General features: G+C 40.2%; 1 protein-coding gene across 3 annotated transcripts in view; it reads left to right on the forward strand.

Moving 5' to 3' along the window:
* The window catches only part of LOC139756042 (lipopolysaccharide-induced tumor necrosis factor-alpha factor homolog), a 106,016-nt gene that overhangs the window by 41,105 nt on the left and 50,481 nt on the right, over positions 1–14,430 (forward strand). Inside the window, exon 2 of one of the 3 annotated variants that reach the window (XM_071675013.1) lies at positions 3,492–3,602. The exons of the other annotated variants lie outside the window; for them this stretch is intronic. Coding sequence (XP_071531114.1) covers positions 3,492–3,602 — 111 coding nt within the window. The remainder of the gene's footprint in view (positions 1–3,491; positions 3,603–14,430) is intronic. 3 annotated transcript variants of the gene reach the window in all.

A 14,430-nucleotide genomic window follows, 5' to 3' on the forward strand; every position in this document is an offset into this window, starting at 1 on the left:
TTCCACATCCAGGCCCCACAGAACTTTCCATGGTTTACCCCAGATGCTTCACATGCCCAGATTCAATCCATTGACAGCACGTCGACCCCGGTATACCACATCGATCCAATTCACTCTACTCCTTGCCCGCCTTTCACCCTCCTGCATGTTCATGCCCCGATCACTCAAAATCTTTTTCACTCCATCTTTCCACCTCCAATTTGGTCTCCCACTTCTCCTCGTTCCCTCCACCTCTGACACATATAACCTCTTAGTCAATCTTTCCTCACTCATTCTCTCCATGTGCCCAAACCATTTCAAAACACCCTCTTCTGCTCTCTCAACCATACTCTTTTTATTTCAACACATCTCACTTACCCTAACGTTACTTACTCGATCAAACTACCTCACACCACACATTGTCCTCAAACATCTCATTTCCAGCACATCCACCCTCCTGCGCACAACTCTATCCATAGCCCACGCCTCGCAACCATACAACATTGTTGGAACCACTATTCCTTCAAACATACCTATTTTTGCTTTCCGGGATGATGTTCTCGACTTCCACACATTCTTCAAGGCTCCCAGGATTTTCGCCCACTCCCCCACCCTATGATTCACTTCCGCTTTCATGGTTCCATCCGCTGCCAGATCCACTCCCAGATATCTAAAACACTTTACTTCCTCCAGTTTTTCTCCATTCAAACTTACCTCCCAATTGACTTGACCCTCAACCCTACTGTACCTAATAACCCTGCTCTTATTCACATTTACTCTTAACTTTCTTCTTTCACACACTTTACCAAACTCAGTCACCAGCTTCTGCAGTTTCTCACATGAATCAGCCACCAGCGCTGTATCATCAGCAAACAACAACTGACTCACTTCCCAAGCTCTCTCATCCCCAACAGACTTCATATTTGCCCCACTTTCCAAAACTCTTGCATTCACCTCCCTAACAACCCCATCCATAAACAAATTAAACAACCATGGAGACATCACACACCCCTGCCGCAAACCTACATTCACAGAGAACCAATCACTTTCCTCTCTTCCTACATGTACACATGCCTTACATCCTCGATAAAAACTTTTCACTGCTTCTAACAACTTGCCTCCCACACCATATATTCTTAATACCTTCCACAGAGCATCTCTATCAACTCTCTCATATGCCTTCTCCAGATCCATAAATGCTACATACAAATCCATTTGCTTTTCTAAGTATTTCTCACATACATTCTTCAAAGCAAACACCTGATCCACACATCCTCTACCACTTCTGAAACCACACCTTCTTCCCCAATCTGATGCTCTGTACATGCCTTCACCCTCTCAATCAATACCCTCCTATATAATTTCCCAGGAATACTCAACAAACTTATACCTCTGTAATTTGAGCACTCACTCTTATCCCCTTTGATATTGATAATAGGCTGCATTGGAAGATTTGATGATTTGATGATGTTACAAAGCAGAGAAATAGATCTACAAATGAACTTGTCAGTATGTTTTACATATCAGTAACAAAAACAAAAAGCCAAGCTCTAGTATGATTTCCCTTGAACTGGAAAGGGCAAGTGAGGAAAAAGACTTGACTGTAATAATCTCTGGTGATCTAAAAGTAATAGTCAGTGCACAGAAGCAATGAAAAGAGCAAACAAAATTATTGGATTCATTCCTAGGGTCTTTGAATTTAAGTCCAGGGAAATCATCCTTACTCTTTACAGTGCATTGGTTTGTCCCCATCTTGAATATTATGTTCAGTTTTGGTCACCTTACCTATAAAAGGCATAGACAGAATAGAGGGATGCAGCGTTGAGCTACCAAGATGATTCCTGGGCTGAGAAACAAATTTTACAAGAGTAGATGAAGTGACTTGAATCTGTTTAGCTTAGAAGAGAGGAGGCTAAAAAGTGATCTAATGCAAGTATTCAAAATTATCATAGGTTTCGATAATCTTGGTCTATCAAGTTGCTAAAGACTTGCTTTGTCTGATTTTGCTTGCAGGAGTAGATACAAAATCATGGTGTACATTTTACTTTAAATGAGTTGAAGTACTTTCTTTTCGACAGCATTCTTAACTTATGGAACGATTTGTCAATTAAGAGTGGTTGAAAGCAAAACTAATGTAGCGTTTAAGAATAGACTTGATAGATATTTTGCTTCACATCCATGACTTGCATTATTATCACCTTAAGTCACATTGACAATGTGCAGGATAGTCTCTTTGAATCATCTGTATACTTTCTAACTTTACCATGCTGATCTGAGTTTCTGATATCTTCCACTAAAACAAACATCCTTGAAAGGATTTAGTAGTCTGTTGCTGTTTGAATGCTTTTGTATTTCTGTTTAGTATTTGTCCCATCAGTGATTTATGGCTGTGAACCCAATTATTTAAAAGTCAGGATAGGTAAAAAAAAAAACAGGAGAGGTGGATAATTTACATAATATAGTTAGAATAAGAAGATTGAGAATGAAGTTGTGAGAAGGTTATGTCATGTGAAGAAGTCATTAGAAAGACAAATGATTGAAAGGCTTTAAAGATAGTATATTAATGTAGATCATGTGAAGGATGGGAGGCCAATTAAGAAATTATATAGTAGTCATAGTATATTAATGTAGATCATGTGAAGGATGGTAGGCCAATTAAGAAATTATGTAGTAGTACATTCAAAAGTTCAAGGTATACCATAAAAGAGTTTGAGATACATTAAGCAAATTGATTAGGGATATGGGTATTTAAGACAAAGTTGTTAGAGGAATGATTCAGGATTGAATGCAGTAGAAATATATCATGTATAGGGATGATATGAATGGAGACATTGTTTCTGTTGATGAATCACTTTAGAGGGTAAAGTAAGAAAATAACAAATATTCTAGTACGTGTGGAAGTTCATTTATCACGTTGACATGCTTGGCACATGTTGAGGATGTGAGTGAATGTTGTGGAGGCTTATTTACTTGATCTACTCCATGAAATTAAGGATGGAATGATCTAGCAGTCCTCACATAGAGGGTGTAAAATGGTTCCAGGCACAACTATTACACTCCAGACACATGACAGTAGAACTTTCTTGGGCAGATACTGTCCACAGCCTACTGCCTTACAAACACAATGCGTTTAAAATTTTTGAAAGGTATTCTTAACAAATAGAATATGTATGAAATGGGAATATCTTGGAATAGTTGTGGTTACGAAAGCACTAAATACCTCAAATTTTACTAGATGATGACAGATTCCTTTTGATATAGCAATAATATCCTCCCTTTATTCATGCCATTGATAAGAAAAAAGAAGAAGAAATAAGATGCTATTTATTTCTGGTGTTTGGAAGTGTTGTCTTATATTTTATTCATGTCCGTTTCTTGGATTTAGTACCTTCTTCATTGTATTTTTTTTCTGTGGATAGATATTGTATTTAAAGAATGATTTAGGACAGGATTAGAAAATTTTTGAGTAGATTGTTTTTCCTATTAAAAAGAAATATATTTACCGTCCACAGCTGGTGAGGTGCCTGTGGCCCCTTTGTATGTTCCACAAAGGGTTCACGTTGTTCAAGGGGTCCAGATAGGAGCCACAGTAACTCCTGCTGCATACCCCTCTTATGGACATGGTGTGTTGCTCTCTCTCGCATGGTTATTGTTGTTATCTTGCTTGCAGTGTAGTGGAAATGTATAGCACTGTGTAGATTTACCCTGTTTTAGTATTATCCAAACTGGTTTATTGATTTTACCATTGATTTCGTTTTCCCAATTATGAAATTTTGTTGCTGTTGATTATCTGTATGTGACTTTATATTTCTTTTAAACGAATGCAGTTTTACTTGCATTACTGTCTTTTATATGACTGCATTGAATACCACTTCATTGACTGTATACTCTCATCAGATAGATTAGAATCCTCTTGAATGAAAAACAGATAATCAAATTGGAGATATTTATGATATATTAAGATGTAGTTATCTGCCGTATATTAAGATATTAGCCAAAGTAAATCTTATGTATTATTACTGTAGTAAACCATTAAGAATTCGCAACTGGGGTTCATGCTTATTTCCCATTTTCCCAGGTTGTAGTGGGACACGGCTTTGATAAAGTATAACATGATATGCATTAGTAACCTTATGTAGCAAAAATTTTGTATTGTATCGATTATCTTGGTATATCTTCATGATACATCAGGGGCATATGCAGTATGAAAAGTTTTCTGACCTAAATTTGATTTACATCATGTGTAAATAAATACATTTTGGTATAATTTGTATGATTTCTGTAAGATTATGAAGTCTGATAATCAAAAGCATAAAGAGTTCATACTTTAGAGAAATTTTCTTATTCCCATATTGATGTGTGCATGGTAACTTCAGTGTTCATGAAAATTCAAGAAGGAAGTGTTGTATTTTTATTATCAACATGTCATTTTTGTCTACTTGTTAAATTTCTATTTATGTATATTTTCATATTTGATAGCCATTTCCTGTGTTAACCAGGATTTTTATCAGGATGTTATACAACAATAAGAAATTTTGAGCTTATTTTCCTGTGGTATTTTAAGAATTCATGTACTTTCATGACAGTATTCAGTCTGAAAACTTTTGTTTGGGTATATTAGGGTAAACCACTTGATGCTTTTACTCCTTTAGATTGGGAAGTAAATGTAGGCAGAAGACCTCATTCAGTGTCGTCAAGTTGAATTTTCATTAGCTTAAATGTTCCTGATTTATAATTAGTATAATTGTTAGTCTTTGCTATTAGGTACAGATTTCTTCTCACTACTGTCACAAGATATTCAGGCAATTTCTGTCAAGTGGGGGATCATAATAGTTTTTGTTGTGGACCACTTAATGGCAAAGGGAGTTTTCAGGATTGGGGAGATGCAAGGAATTATAGAGAGGCACGGTGTGTTGTTGCCTGGAATGATAAGAATTAGAAAAAAATTAAGGGAGATTGATGTACATGGTATGTGAACAGAATTTTTCTTGAAGAAAGAGTTACAGTGCTGAAGGGTTTAAGAGCTCAGCAAGTGTTTCCTGCCCATATGCACATAGGGCAAGGCAGAGAGGGCATCATGATCTTAGTGAGGAGGGTGGACACACACCACCATATTCATGCGTGCAGACAGGCACATCCTTGTGAATTTAGTTGATGGCTCTTTTATTAATGTTAAATCTAAAGTGGTTATCTGTAGCAACACCCTTTTCATACTCCCAGGTGTATCTTTTAGTTGTACCATTTGCTGTTTCCTTAAGCATATTGTGTTGTTGGAGCAGGTTTTGTTAATTTATGGTTATGATGATGGTATACCCTTATCGATTACTTTCTTAAAGTGTATGATGCCTTTTAACCTTTTCAGTGTGCAATTATTTTTCAGGCCGGTTTTCAAAAAGTGTTAGTTTTCTTCAAACAGTAACGATATTCAAATTGCCAGATGTATTACTTTTCAGGACTAAAAAGAAGTTTTTTTTTCTATATCTGGCATTAATATTTCCTTAAAACAATATTAGTGAAAAATTATGTTTCGGATGATAAAAAGATTTCGGTAATCTCCCCAAAATTAAGTATTGAAATAACCTTTTGTATTACTTTTTCAGCTTTGAAAGAAATTGTATTTTCCATATGTGTCATCCAGCATTCCTTAAAAGCCATGTTAGTGCCAGGAGACAGACGAAGAAAGACCCATCCACTCTCATACACATACATATATATATATAAGAGAAGAGAGAGGCATTTGGACGATTTTTGCAGGGAAAAAATGCAATTGAGTGGGAGATGTATAAAAGAAAGAGACAGGAGGTCAAGAGAAAGTTGCAAGAGGTGAAAAAGAGGGCAAATGAGAGTTGGGGTGAGAGAGTATCATTAAATTTTAGGGAGAATAAAAAGATGTTCTGGAAGGAGGTAAATAAAGTGCGTAAGACAAGGGAGCAAAAGGGAACTTCAGTGAAGGGCGCAAATGGAGAGGTGATAACAAGTAGTGGTGATGTGAGAAGGAGATGGAGTGAGTATTTTGAAGGTTTGTTGAATGTGTTTGATGATAGAGTGGCTGATATAGGGTGTTTTGGTCGAGGTGGTGTGCAAAGTGAGAGGGTTGGGGAAAATGATTTGGTAAACAGAGAAGAGGTAGTAAAAGCTTTGCGGAAGATGAAAGCCGGCAAGGCAGCAGGTTTGGATGGTATTGCAGTGGAATTTATTAAAAAAGGGGGTGACTGTATTATTGACTGGTTGGTAAGGTTATTTAATGTATGTATGACTCATGGTGAGGTGCCTGAGGATTGGCGGAATGCGTGCATAGTGCCATTGTACAAAGGCAAAGGGGATAAGAGTGAGTGCTCAAATTACAGAGGTATAAGTTTGTTGAGTATTCCTGGTAAATTATATGGGAGGGTATTGATTGAGAGGGTGAAGGCATGTACAGAGCATCAGATTGGGGAAGAGCAGTGTGGTTTCAGAAGTGGTAGAGGATGTGTGGATCAGGTGTTTGCTTTGAAGAATGTATGTGAGAAATACTTAGAAAAGCAAATGGATCTGTATGTAGCATTTATGGATCTGGAGAAGGCATATGATAGAGTTGATAGAGATGCTCTGTGGAAGGTATTAAGAATATATGGTGTGGGAGGCAAGTTGTTAGAAGCAGTGAAAAGTTTTTATCGAGGATGTAAGGCATGTGTACGTGTAGGAAGAGAGGAAAGTGATTGGTTCTCAGTAAATGTAGGTTTGCGGCAGGGGTGTGTGATGTCTCCATGGTTGTTTAATTTGTTTATGGATGGGGTTGTTAGGGAGGTAAATGCAAGAGTTTTGGAAAGAGGGGCAAATATGAAGTCTGTTGGGGATGAGAGAGCTTGGGAAGTGAGTCAGTTGTTGTTCACTGATGATACAGCGCTGGTGGCTGATTCATGTGAGAAACTGCAGAAGCTGGTGACTGAGTTTGTAAAGGGTGTGAAAGAAGAAAGTTAAGAGTAAATGTGAATAAGAGCAAGGTTATTAGGTACAGTAGGGTTGAGGGTCAAGTCAGTTGGGAGGTAAGTTTGAATGGAGCAAAACTGGAGGAAGTAAAGTGTTTTAGATATCTGGGAGTGGATCTGGCAGCGGATGGAACCATGGAAGCGGAAGTGAATCATAGGGTGGGGGAGTGGGCGAAAATCCTGGGAGCCTTGAAGAATGTGTGGAAGTCGAGAACATTATCTCGGAAAGCAAAAATGGGTATGTTTGAAGGAATAGTGGTTCCAACAATGTTGTATGGTTGCGAGGCGTGGGCTATGGATAGAGTTGTGCGCAGGAGGATGGATGTGCTGGAAATGAGATGTTTGAGGACAATGTGTGGTGTGAGGTGGTTTGATCGAGTAAGTAACGTAAGGGTAAGAGAGATGTGTGGAAATAAAAAGAGCGTGGTTGAGAGAGCAGAAGAGGGTTTTTTGAAATGGTTTGGGCACATGGAGAGAATGAGTGAGGAAAGATTGACCAAGAGGATATATGTGTCGGAGGTGGAGGGAACGAGGAGAAGTGGGAGACCAAATTGGAGGTGGAAAGATGGAGTGAAAAAGATTTTGTGTGATCGGGGCCTGAACATGCAGGAGGGTGAAAGGAGGGCAAGGAATAGAGTGAATTGGATCGATGTGGTATACTGGGGTTGACGTGCTGTCAGTGGATTGAATCAGGGCATGTGAAGTGTCTGGGGTTAACCATGGAAAGCTGTGTAGGTATGTATATTTGCGTGTGTGGGCGTATGTATATACATGTGTATGGGGTTGGGTTGGGCCATTTCTTTCGTCTGTTTCCTTGCGCTACCTCGCAAACGCGGGAGACAGCGACAAAGCAAAAAAAAGAAAAAGAAAAAATATATATGCACATACAATATATATTTATTATATTTATTATACTTGATTGCCGTTTCCCACTCAGCGAGGTAACACCAGGCAATAAATGAAGAATGACTCATGCACTCTTATACACATGCATGTACATAAATGCCCATACACGTACTACACATACATATACATATCAACATATACACATATACATGTATGTATGTATATATGCATATACATACACAGACATGTACATATATACACATTTACATATGCATTCTTGCTTGCCTTTAATCTATTCCTGGCGCCACCCCGCCCCACAGGAGATAACATCACTGCTCTCTTCAGCGAGGTAGCACTGAAGTTCACAATAAAGGTGACTGTTCAAACTACAGAGGCATAAGTTTGTTGAGTGTTCCTGGGAAATTGTTTGGGAGGGTATTGATTGAGAGGATGAAGGCATGTACAAAGCATCTGATTGGGGAAGATCAGTGTGGTTTCAGAAGTGGTAGAGGATGTGTCGATCAGGTGTTTGCATTGAAGGACGTGTGTGAGAAATAGAAAAACAGATGGATTTGTATGTAGCATTTATGGATCTGGGGAAGGCATGTGATGGGGTTGATATAGATGCTTTGTGGAAGATGTTTAGGGTCTATGGTGTTGGAGGTAAGTTGCTAGAAGCAGTGAAAAGTTTTTACCATCTGTACAAGTAGGAAGAGAGGAGAGTGATTGGTTCCCAGTGAAGATCAGTCTGCAGCAGGGGTGTGTGATGTCCCCATGGTTACTTAAATTGTTTATGTATGAGGTGGTTAGGGAGGTAAATGTACGAGTTTTGGAGAGAGGGACAAGTTTGCAGTCTGTTCTGGATGAGAGGGCCTGGGAAGTGAGTCGGTTGTTATTTGCTGATGATACAGCTCTTGTGGCTGATTCGTGTGAGAAACCGCAGTAGTTGGTGGCTGAGTTTGGAAATGTGTGTGAAGGAGAAAGTTGAGAGTAGATGTGAATCATATCAATGTTATTAGGTTCAATAGGGTTGGGGGACAAGTAAATTGGGATGTAAGTTTGAATGGAGAAAAATTAGAGGAAGTGGAGTGTTTTAGATATCTAGGAATGGACATAGCAGCGACTAGAAACATGGAAGCAGACGTGAGTCTCAGGGTGGGGGAGGGGGCAAAGGTTCTGGGAGTGATGAAGAATGTGTAGGAGAGAAAGTTATCTCGGATAGCAAAAATGGGTATGTTTGAAGGAATAGTAGTTCAAACAATATTATATGGTTGCTAGACATGGGCTATAGATAGAGTTGTATGAAGGAGGGTGGATGTGTTAGAAATGAAATGTTTGAGGACAATATGTGGTGTGAGGTGGTTTGATCGCATATGTAATGAAAGGATAAGAGAGGTGTGTGGAAATAAAAAGTGTAGTTGAGAGAGCAGAAGGGGGTGTGTTGAAATGGTTTGTACATATGGAGAGAATGAGTGAGGAAAGATTGACAAAGAGAATATATGTGTCAGAGATGGAGGGAACAAGAAGTGGGAGACCAAATTGGAGGTGGAAGGATGGAGTGAAAAAGATTTTGAGTGATCGGGGCATGAACATACAGGAGGGTGAAAGGCTTGCAAGGAATAGAGTGAATTGGAATGATGTGGTATACTGGGGTGGACATAGTATCGGTGGACTGAATCAGGGCATCTGAAGCATCTGGGGTAAACCATGGAAAAGTCTGTGGGGCCTGGATGTGGAAAGGGAGCTGTGGTTTTGGTGCATTACACATTACAGATAGAGATTGAGTGTGAGCGAAATGTTTTAGGGTAATGTGTGGTGTGCGATGGTTTGATTGAGTAAGTAATGAAAGGGTAAGAGAGATGTGTGGCAATAAAAAGAGTGTGGTGGTGATAAGAGCAGAAGAGGGTGTATTGAAATGATTTGGTCGTAATGAGAGAATGAGTGAGGAAAGATTGACAAAGAGGATATATGTGTCAGAAGTGGAGGGAATGAGAAGTGTGAGACCAAATTGGAGGTGGAAGATGGGGTATAAAAGATTTTGAGTGATTGAGGCTTGAACATACAGGAGGATGAAAGGCATGCAAGGAATAGGGTGAATTGGAATGATGTGGTTTACCGGGGGTTGACTTGCTGTCAATGGATTGAACAAGGGCATGTGAAGCGTCTGGGGTAAACCATGGAAAGTTTTGTGTGGCCTGGATGAGGAAAGGGAGCTGTGGTTTCAGTGCATTGCACATGACAGCTAGAGACTGAGTGTGAACGAATGTGGCCTTTGTTGCCTTTTCCTAGCACTACCTCGTGCGTGCGCATGTGTGTGTGGGGGGGGGGGTGCCATTTCAAGTGTGGTGGGATGGTGATGAGAATGGATGTAGGCAAGTGTGGATTTCTACATGTGTATATATGTATATGTCTGTGTATGTATATGTATGTATATGTTGAAATGTATTGGTACATATATGTGCGTGTGTGGGTGTTTATGTATATACATGTATATGTGGGTGGGTTGGGCCATTCTTTTGTCTGTTTCCTTGCACTTCCTTGCTAACGCTGAAGATAGCGACTTCGTATGACAAGAAAAAACATGCATACACACTTACATTAACATCCAAAAGTCTCTTTTTTACATGTCTATAAATATACACGTAATCCAGTAATGCCCTTTGACCATCTCTTTCCTCCTCGCATATGTATACATGTGTATTTTTTTTTTTTTTTTTTTTAACCAGCACCCAAATCCACAAGCTCTTTACCATTTCCATTCACAACACTGAATACCCCATGTTCACCAATTATACCCTTAACAGTCACATTACTCACCTTCGCATTTAAATCACCCATCACTAATAGTGGGTCTATTGCATCCAAGCTGCTCCCTAACACTTGCCTCTTATGATCTTTCATGACCAGGTGCATAAGCACCAATAATCACCCATCTCTCTCCAACGCGGGAGACAGCAGCAAAGTATAATGAATATAATATAACTCTCTCCAACCACTTTCAGTTTTACACACCTCAATCTAGAATTTACTTTCTTACACTCTGTCACACACTCCCACTACTCCAGCTTCAGGATTAGTGCTACTCCTTCCTTAACTCTTGTCCTCTCACCAACCCTTGACTTTACTCCCAAAACTTTTCCAAACCATTCTTCCCTTTTACTCTTGAGCTTCATTTCACTGAAAGCCAAAACATCCACGTTTCTTTCCTCAAACATACTACCTGCCTTGGTTACATTCATACACATTCAGACACCTCAATCTTGAGCCTTCAAGGAAGATGAGCACTTTTTGCTTGACTCCTTCTTCAGTTTCCCCTTTTAGAAATTGAAATGAAAGGAGGTGAGGGTTTCCAGCCCCCTACTCCTGTCCCCTTCAGTTGCTTTCGACAACATGCGGGGAATACATGGGAAGTATTCTTTCTCCCCTATCCCCAGTGGTAGGGCAGCTAGAGGGATGTCTGATCATTATCTTGTGGAGGCGAAGGTGATGACTTGTAGAGGTTTTCAGAAAAGAAAATGTTTGGGAGAAGAAAGTGGTGAGAGTAAGTCAACTTAGAAAGAACACTCATGTGAGGAAGTACCAGGACATGGGGGGTGGTTAAGGAATAGGATGTATTTAGGGAAGCAGTAATGGCAAGTGCAAAAGATACATGTGGCATGAGAAAGATGGGAGGTGGGTAGATTAGAAAGAGTTGTGAGTGGTGGGATGAAGAAGTATAGTTGTTAGTGAAAGAGAAAAGAGAGGCGTTTGGACGATACAAGGACGGAGTGCAAATGATTGGTAGATGTGTAAAAGAATGTGGCAAGAGGTCAAGAGGAAGGTGCAAGGGTTGAAAAAGAGGGCAAATGAGAGCTGGGGTGAGAGAGTATCTTTAAACTTCAGGGAGACAAGAGAACAAATGGGAACATCTGTGAAGGGGGTAATGGGGGGGAAGTAATAACAGGTAGTGATGAAGTGAGAAGGAAATGGAGTGACTATTCTGAAAGAGTGTTGAATGTGTTTGATGATAGAGTGGCAGATGTAGGGTGTTTTGGTTGGGGTGGTGTGCAAAGCGAGAGGGTCAGGGAGAATGGTATGGTTAAGAGAGAAGAGGTAGTGAGAGCTTTGTGGAAGATGAAATCTGGCACGGCGGTGGGTTTGGATGGTATTGCAGTTGAATTTATTAAAAAAGGGCTTGACTGTGCTGTTGATTGGTTGGTAAGGATATTCACTGTATGTATGGATCATGGTGAAGTGCCCGAGGATTGGCAGAATGCATGCATAGTGCCATTGTACAAAGGCAGATGTGATAAAGGTGAGTGTTCAAACTACAAAGGCATATGTTTGTTGAGTACTCTTGGGTAATTAATGGGAGGGTATTGATTGAGAGGGTGAAGGCATGTATGGAGCATCAGATGAGGGAAGAGTAGTGTGGTAGAAGAGCAGAAGTGGTAGAAGATGTGTGGGTCAGGTGTTTGCTTTGAAGAATGTGTGCGAGAAATAGGTGGAAAGACGGATGGATTTGTATGTGGCGCTTATGGATCTGGAGGCATTTATGGATATGGAAAAGGCATATGATAGGGTTGATAGAGATGCCTTGTGGAAGGTCTTAGGAGTTTATGGTGTGTGTGTTAAGTTGCTATAAGCAGTGAAAAGTTTTTACCAAGGATGTAAGGGTTGTGTGTGAGTAAGAAGAGAGGAGAGTGTTGGTTCCCAGTGAATGTTGGTCTGCGGCAGGGGTGTGTGATGTCCCCATGGTTGTTTGATTTGTTTATGGATGTGGTGGTTAGTGAGATAAATGCAAGAGTTTTGGAGAGAGGGGTAAGTATGCAGCCTGTTGGGGATGAGAGGGCCGTGGAAATGAGTCAGATGTTGTTTGCCGATGATACAGCACTGGTGGCTGATTTGAGGGAAAAGCTGCAGAAGTTGGTGACTGAATTTGGAAAAGTGTGTGAAAGGAGAAAGTTGAGTAAATGTGAATAAGAGCAAGGTTGTTAGGTTAAGTAGGATTGAGGGACAAGTTTATTTTGATGTAAGTTTAAATGGAGAAAAATTGGAGGAAAAGTGTTTTCGATACTTGGGAGTGGACTTAGTAGTAAATGGAGCCTTGGAAGCTGAAATGAGTCACAGGGTGGCAAAGGTTTTGGGAGCAGTGAAGAATGTGTGAAAGGAGAGAACATTATCTTGGAGAGCAAAAATGGGTATGTTTGAAGGAATAGTGGTTCCAACAATTTTATATGGTTGCAAGGCATTTGCTATGGATAAGCTTGTACAGAGGAGGCTGGATGTGTTGGAAATGAAATTTTTGAGGACAGTATATGGTGTGAGGTGGTTTGATCGAGTAAGTAATGAAAGGGTAAGAGATGTGTGGAAATATAAAGTGTGTGGTTGAGAGCAGAAGGGGTGTTGAATTGGTTTGGATACCCCTGTACACCAGTTATACCCTTCACTGCCACATTACTCACCCTCATATTTAGATCACCCATCACTAATACCTGGTCTCGTGCAACAAAGCTGCTGACACACTCAGCTGCTCCCAAAACACTTGCCTCTCATGATCTTTCCCCTTATGACCAGGTGCATAGGCACCAATAATCACCCATCTCTCTTCATTCACTTTCAGTTTTACCCACATCAGTCTAGAATTTTTTATACTGTGTCACACACTCCCACAACTTCTGCTCAAAATCTTTCATTCCATCCTTCCACCTTCGATTTAGTCTCCCGCTTCTCCTTCTTCCCTCCACCTCCGACACATATATCCTCTTTGTCAATCTTTCCCCACTCATTCTCCATGTGTCCACACCATTTCAACTCACCCTCTTCTGCTCTCTCAACCACACTCAACCAAATAACTTTACTATTATTCACATTTACTCTCAACTTTCTTCTTTCATTTACTTTACCAAGCTCAGTCACCAGCTTCTGCAGTTTCTCACTTGAATCAGTCACAAGCGCTGTATCATCAGTGAACAACAACTGACTCATTTCCCAAGCCCTCTCATCCACAACAGACTGCCCCCTCTCCAAAACTCTTGCATTCACCTCCCTAACCACCCCATCCATAAAGAATTAAAGAACTGTGGAGACATCACGCACCCCTGCTGCAAACCGACATTCACTGGTGACCAATCGCTTTCTTCTCTTCCTACTTGTACACATGCCTTACATCCTTGGTAAAAACGTTTCATTGCTTCCAGCAACTTGCTTCCCACACCATATACTCTTAAAACCTTCCCCAAAGCATCTCTATCCACCCTATCATATACCTTCTTCATATCCATAAATGCTACTTACAAATCCATCTGTTTTTATATGTATTTCTCACATATATTCTTCAAAGCAAACACCTGATCCACACATCCTCTACCACTTCTGAAACCACACTGCTCTTCCCCAATCTGATGCTCTGTACATGTCTGTACCCTCCCAATCAATACCATCCTATATGATTTCCCAGGAATACTCAACAATCTTATGCCTTTGTAATTTGAGCACTCACCTTTATTCCCTTTGCCTTTGTACAATGGCACTATGCATGCATTCTGCCAATCCTCAGGCACTTCACCATGATCCATACATACACTGAATGTCCTTGCTATCCCCTCAGCAACACAGTCACCCCCCCCTTTTTTTTATTATAGATTCCACTGCAGTA

The sequence above is a fragment of the Panulirus ornatus genome, chromosome 20 (genome assembly GCF_036320965.1).
Source record: "Panulirus ornatus isolate Po-2019 chromosome 20, ASM3632096v1, whole genome shotgun sequence".
NCBI lineage: Eukaryota > Metazoa > Arthropoda > Malacostraca > Decapoda > Palinuridae > Panulirus > Panulirus ornatus.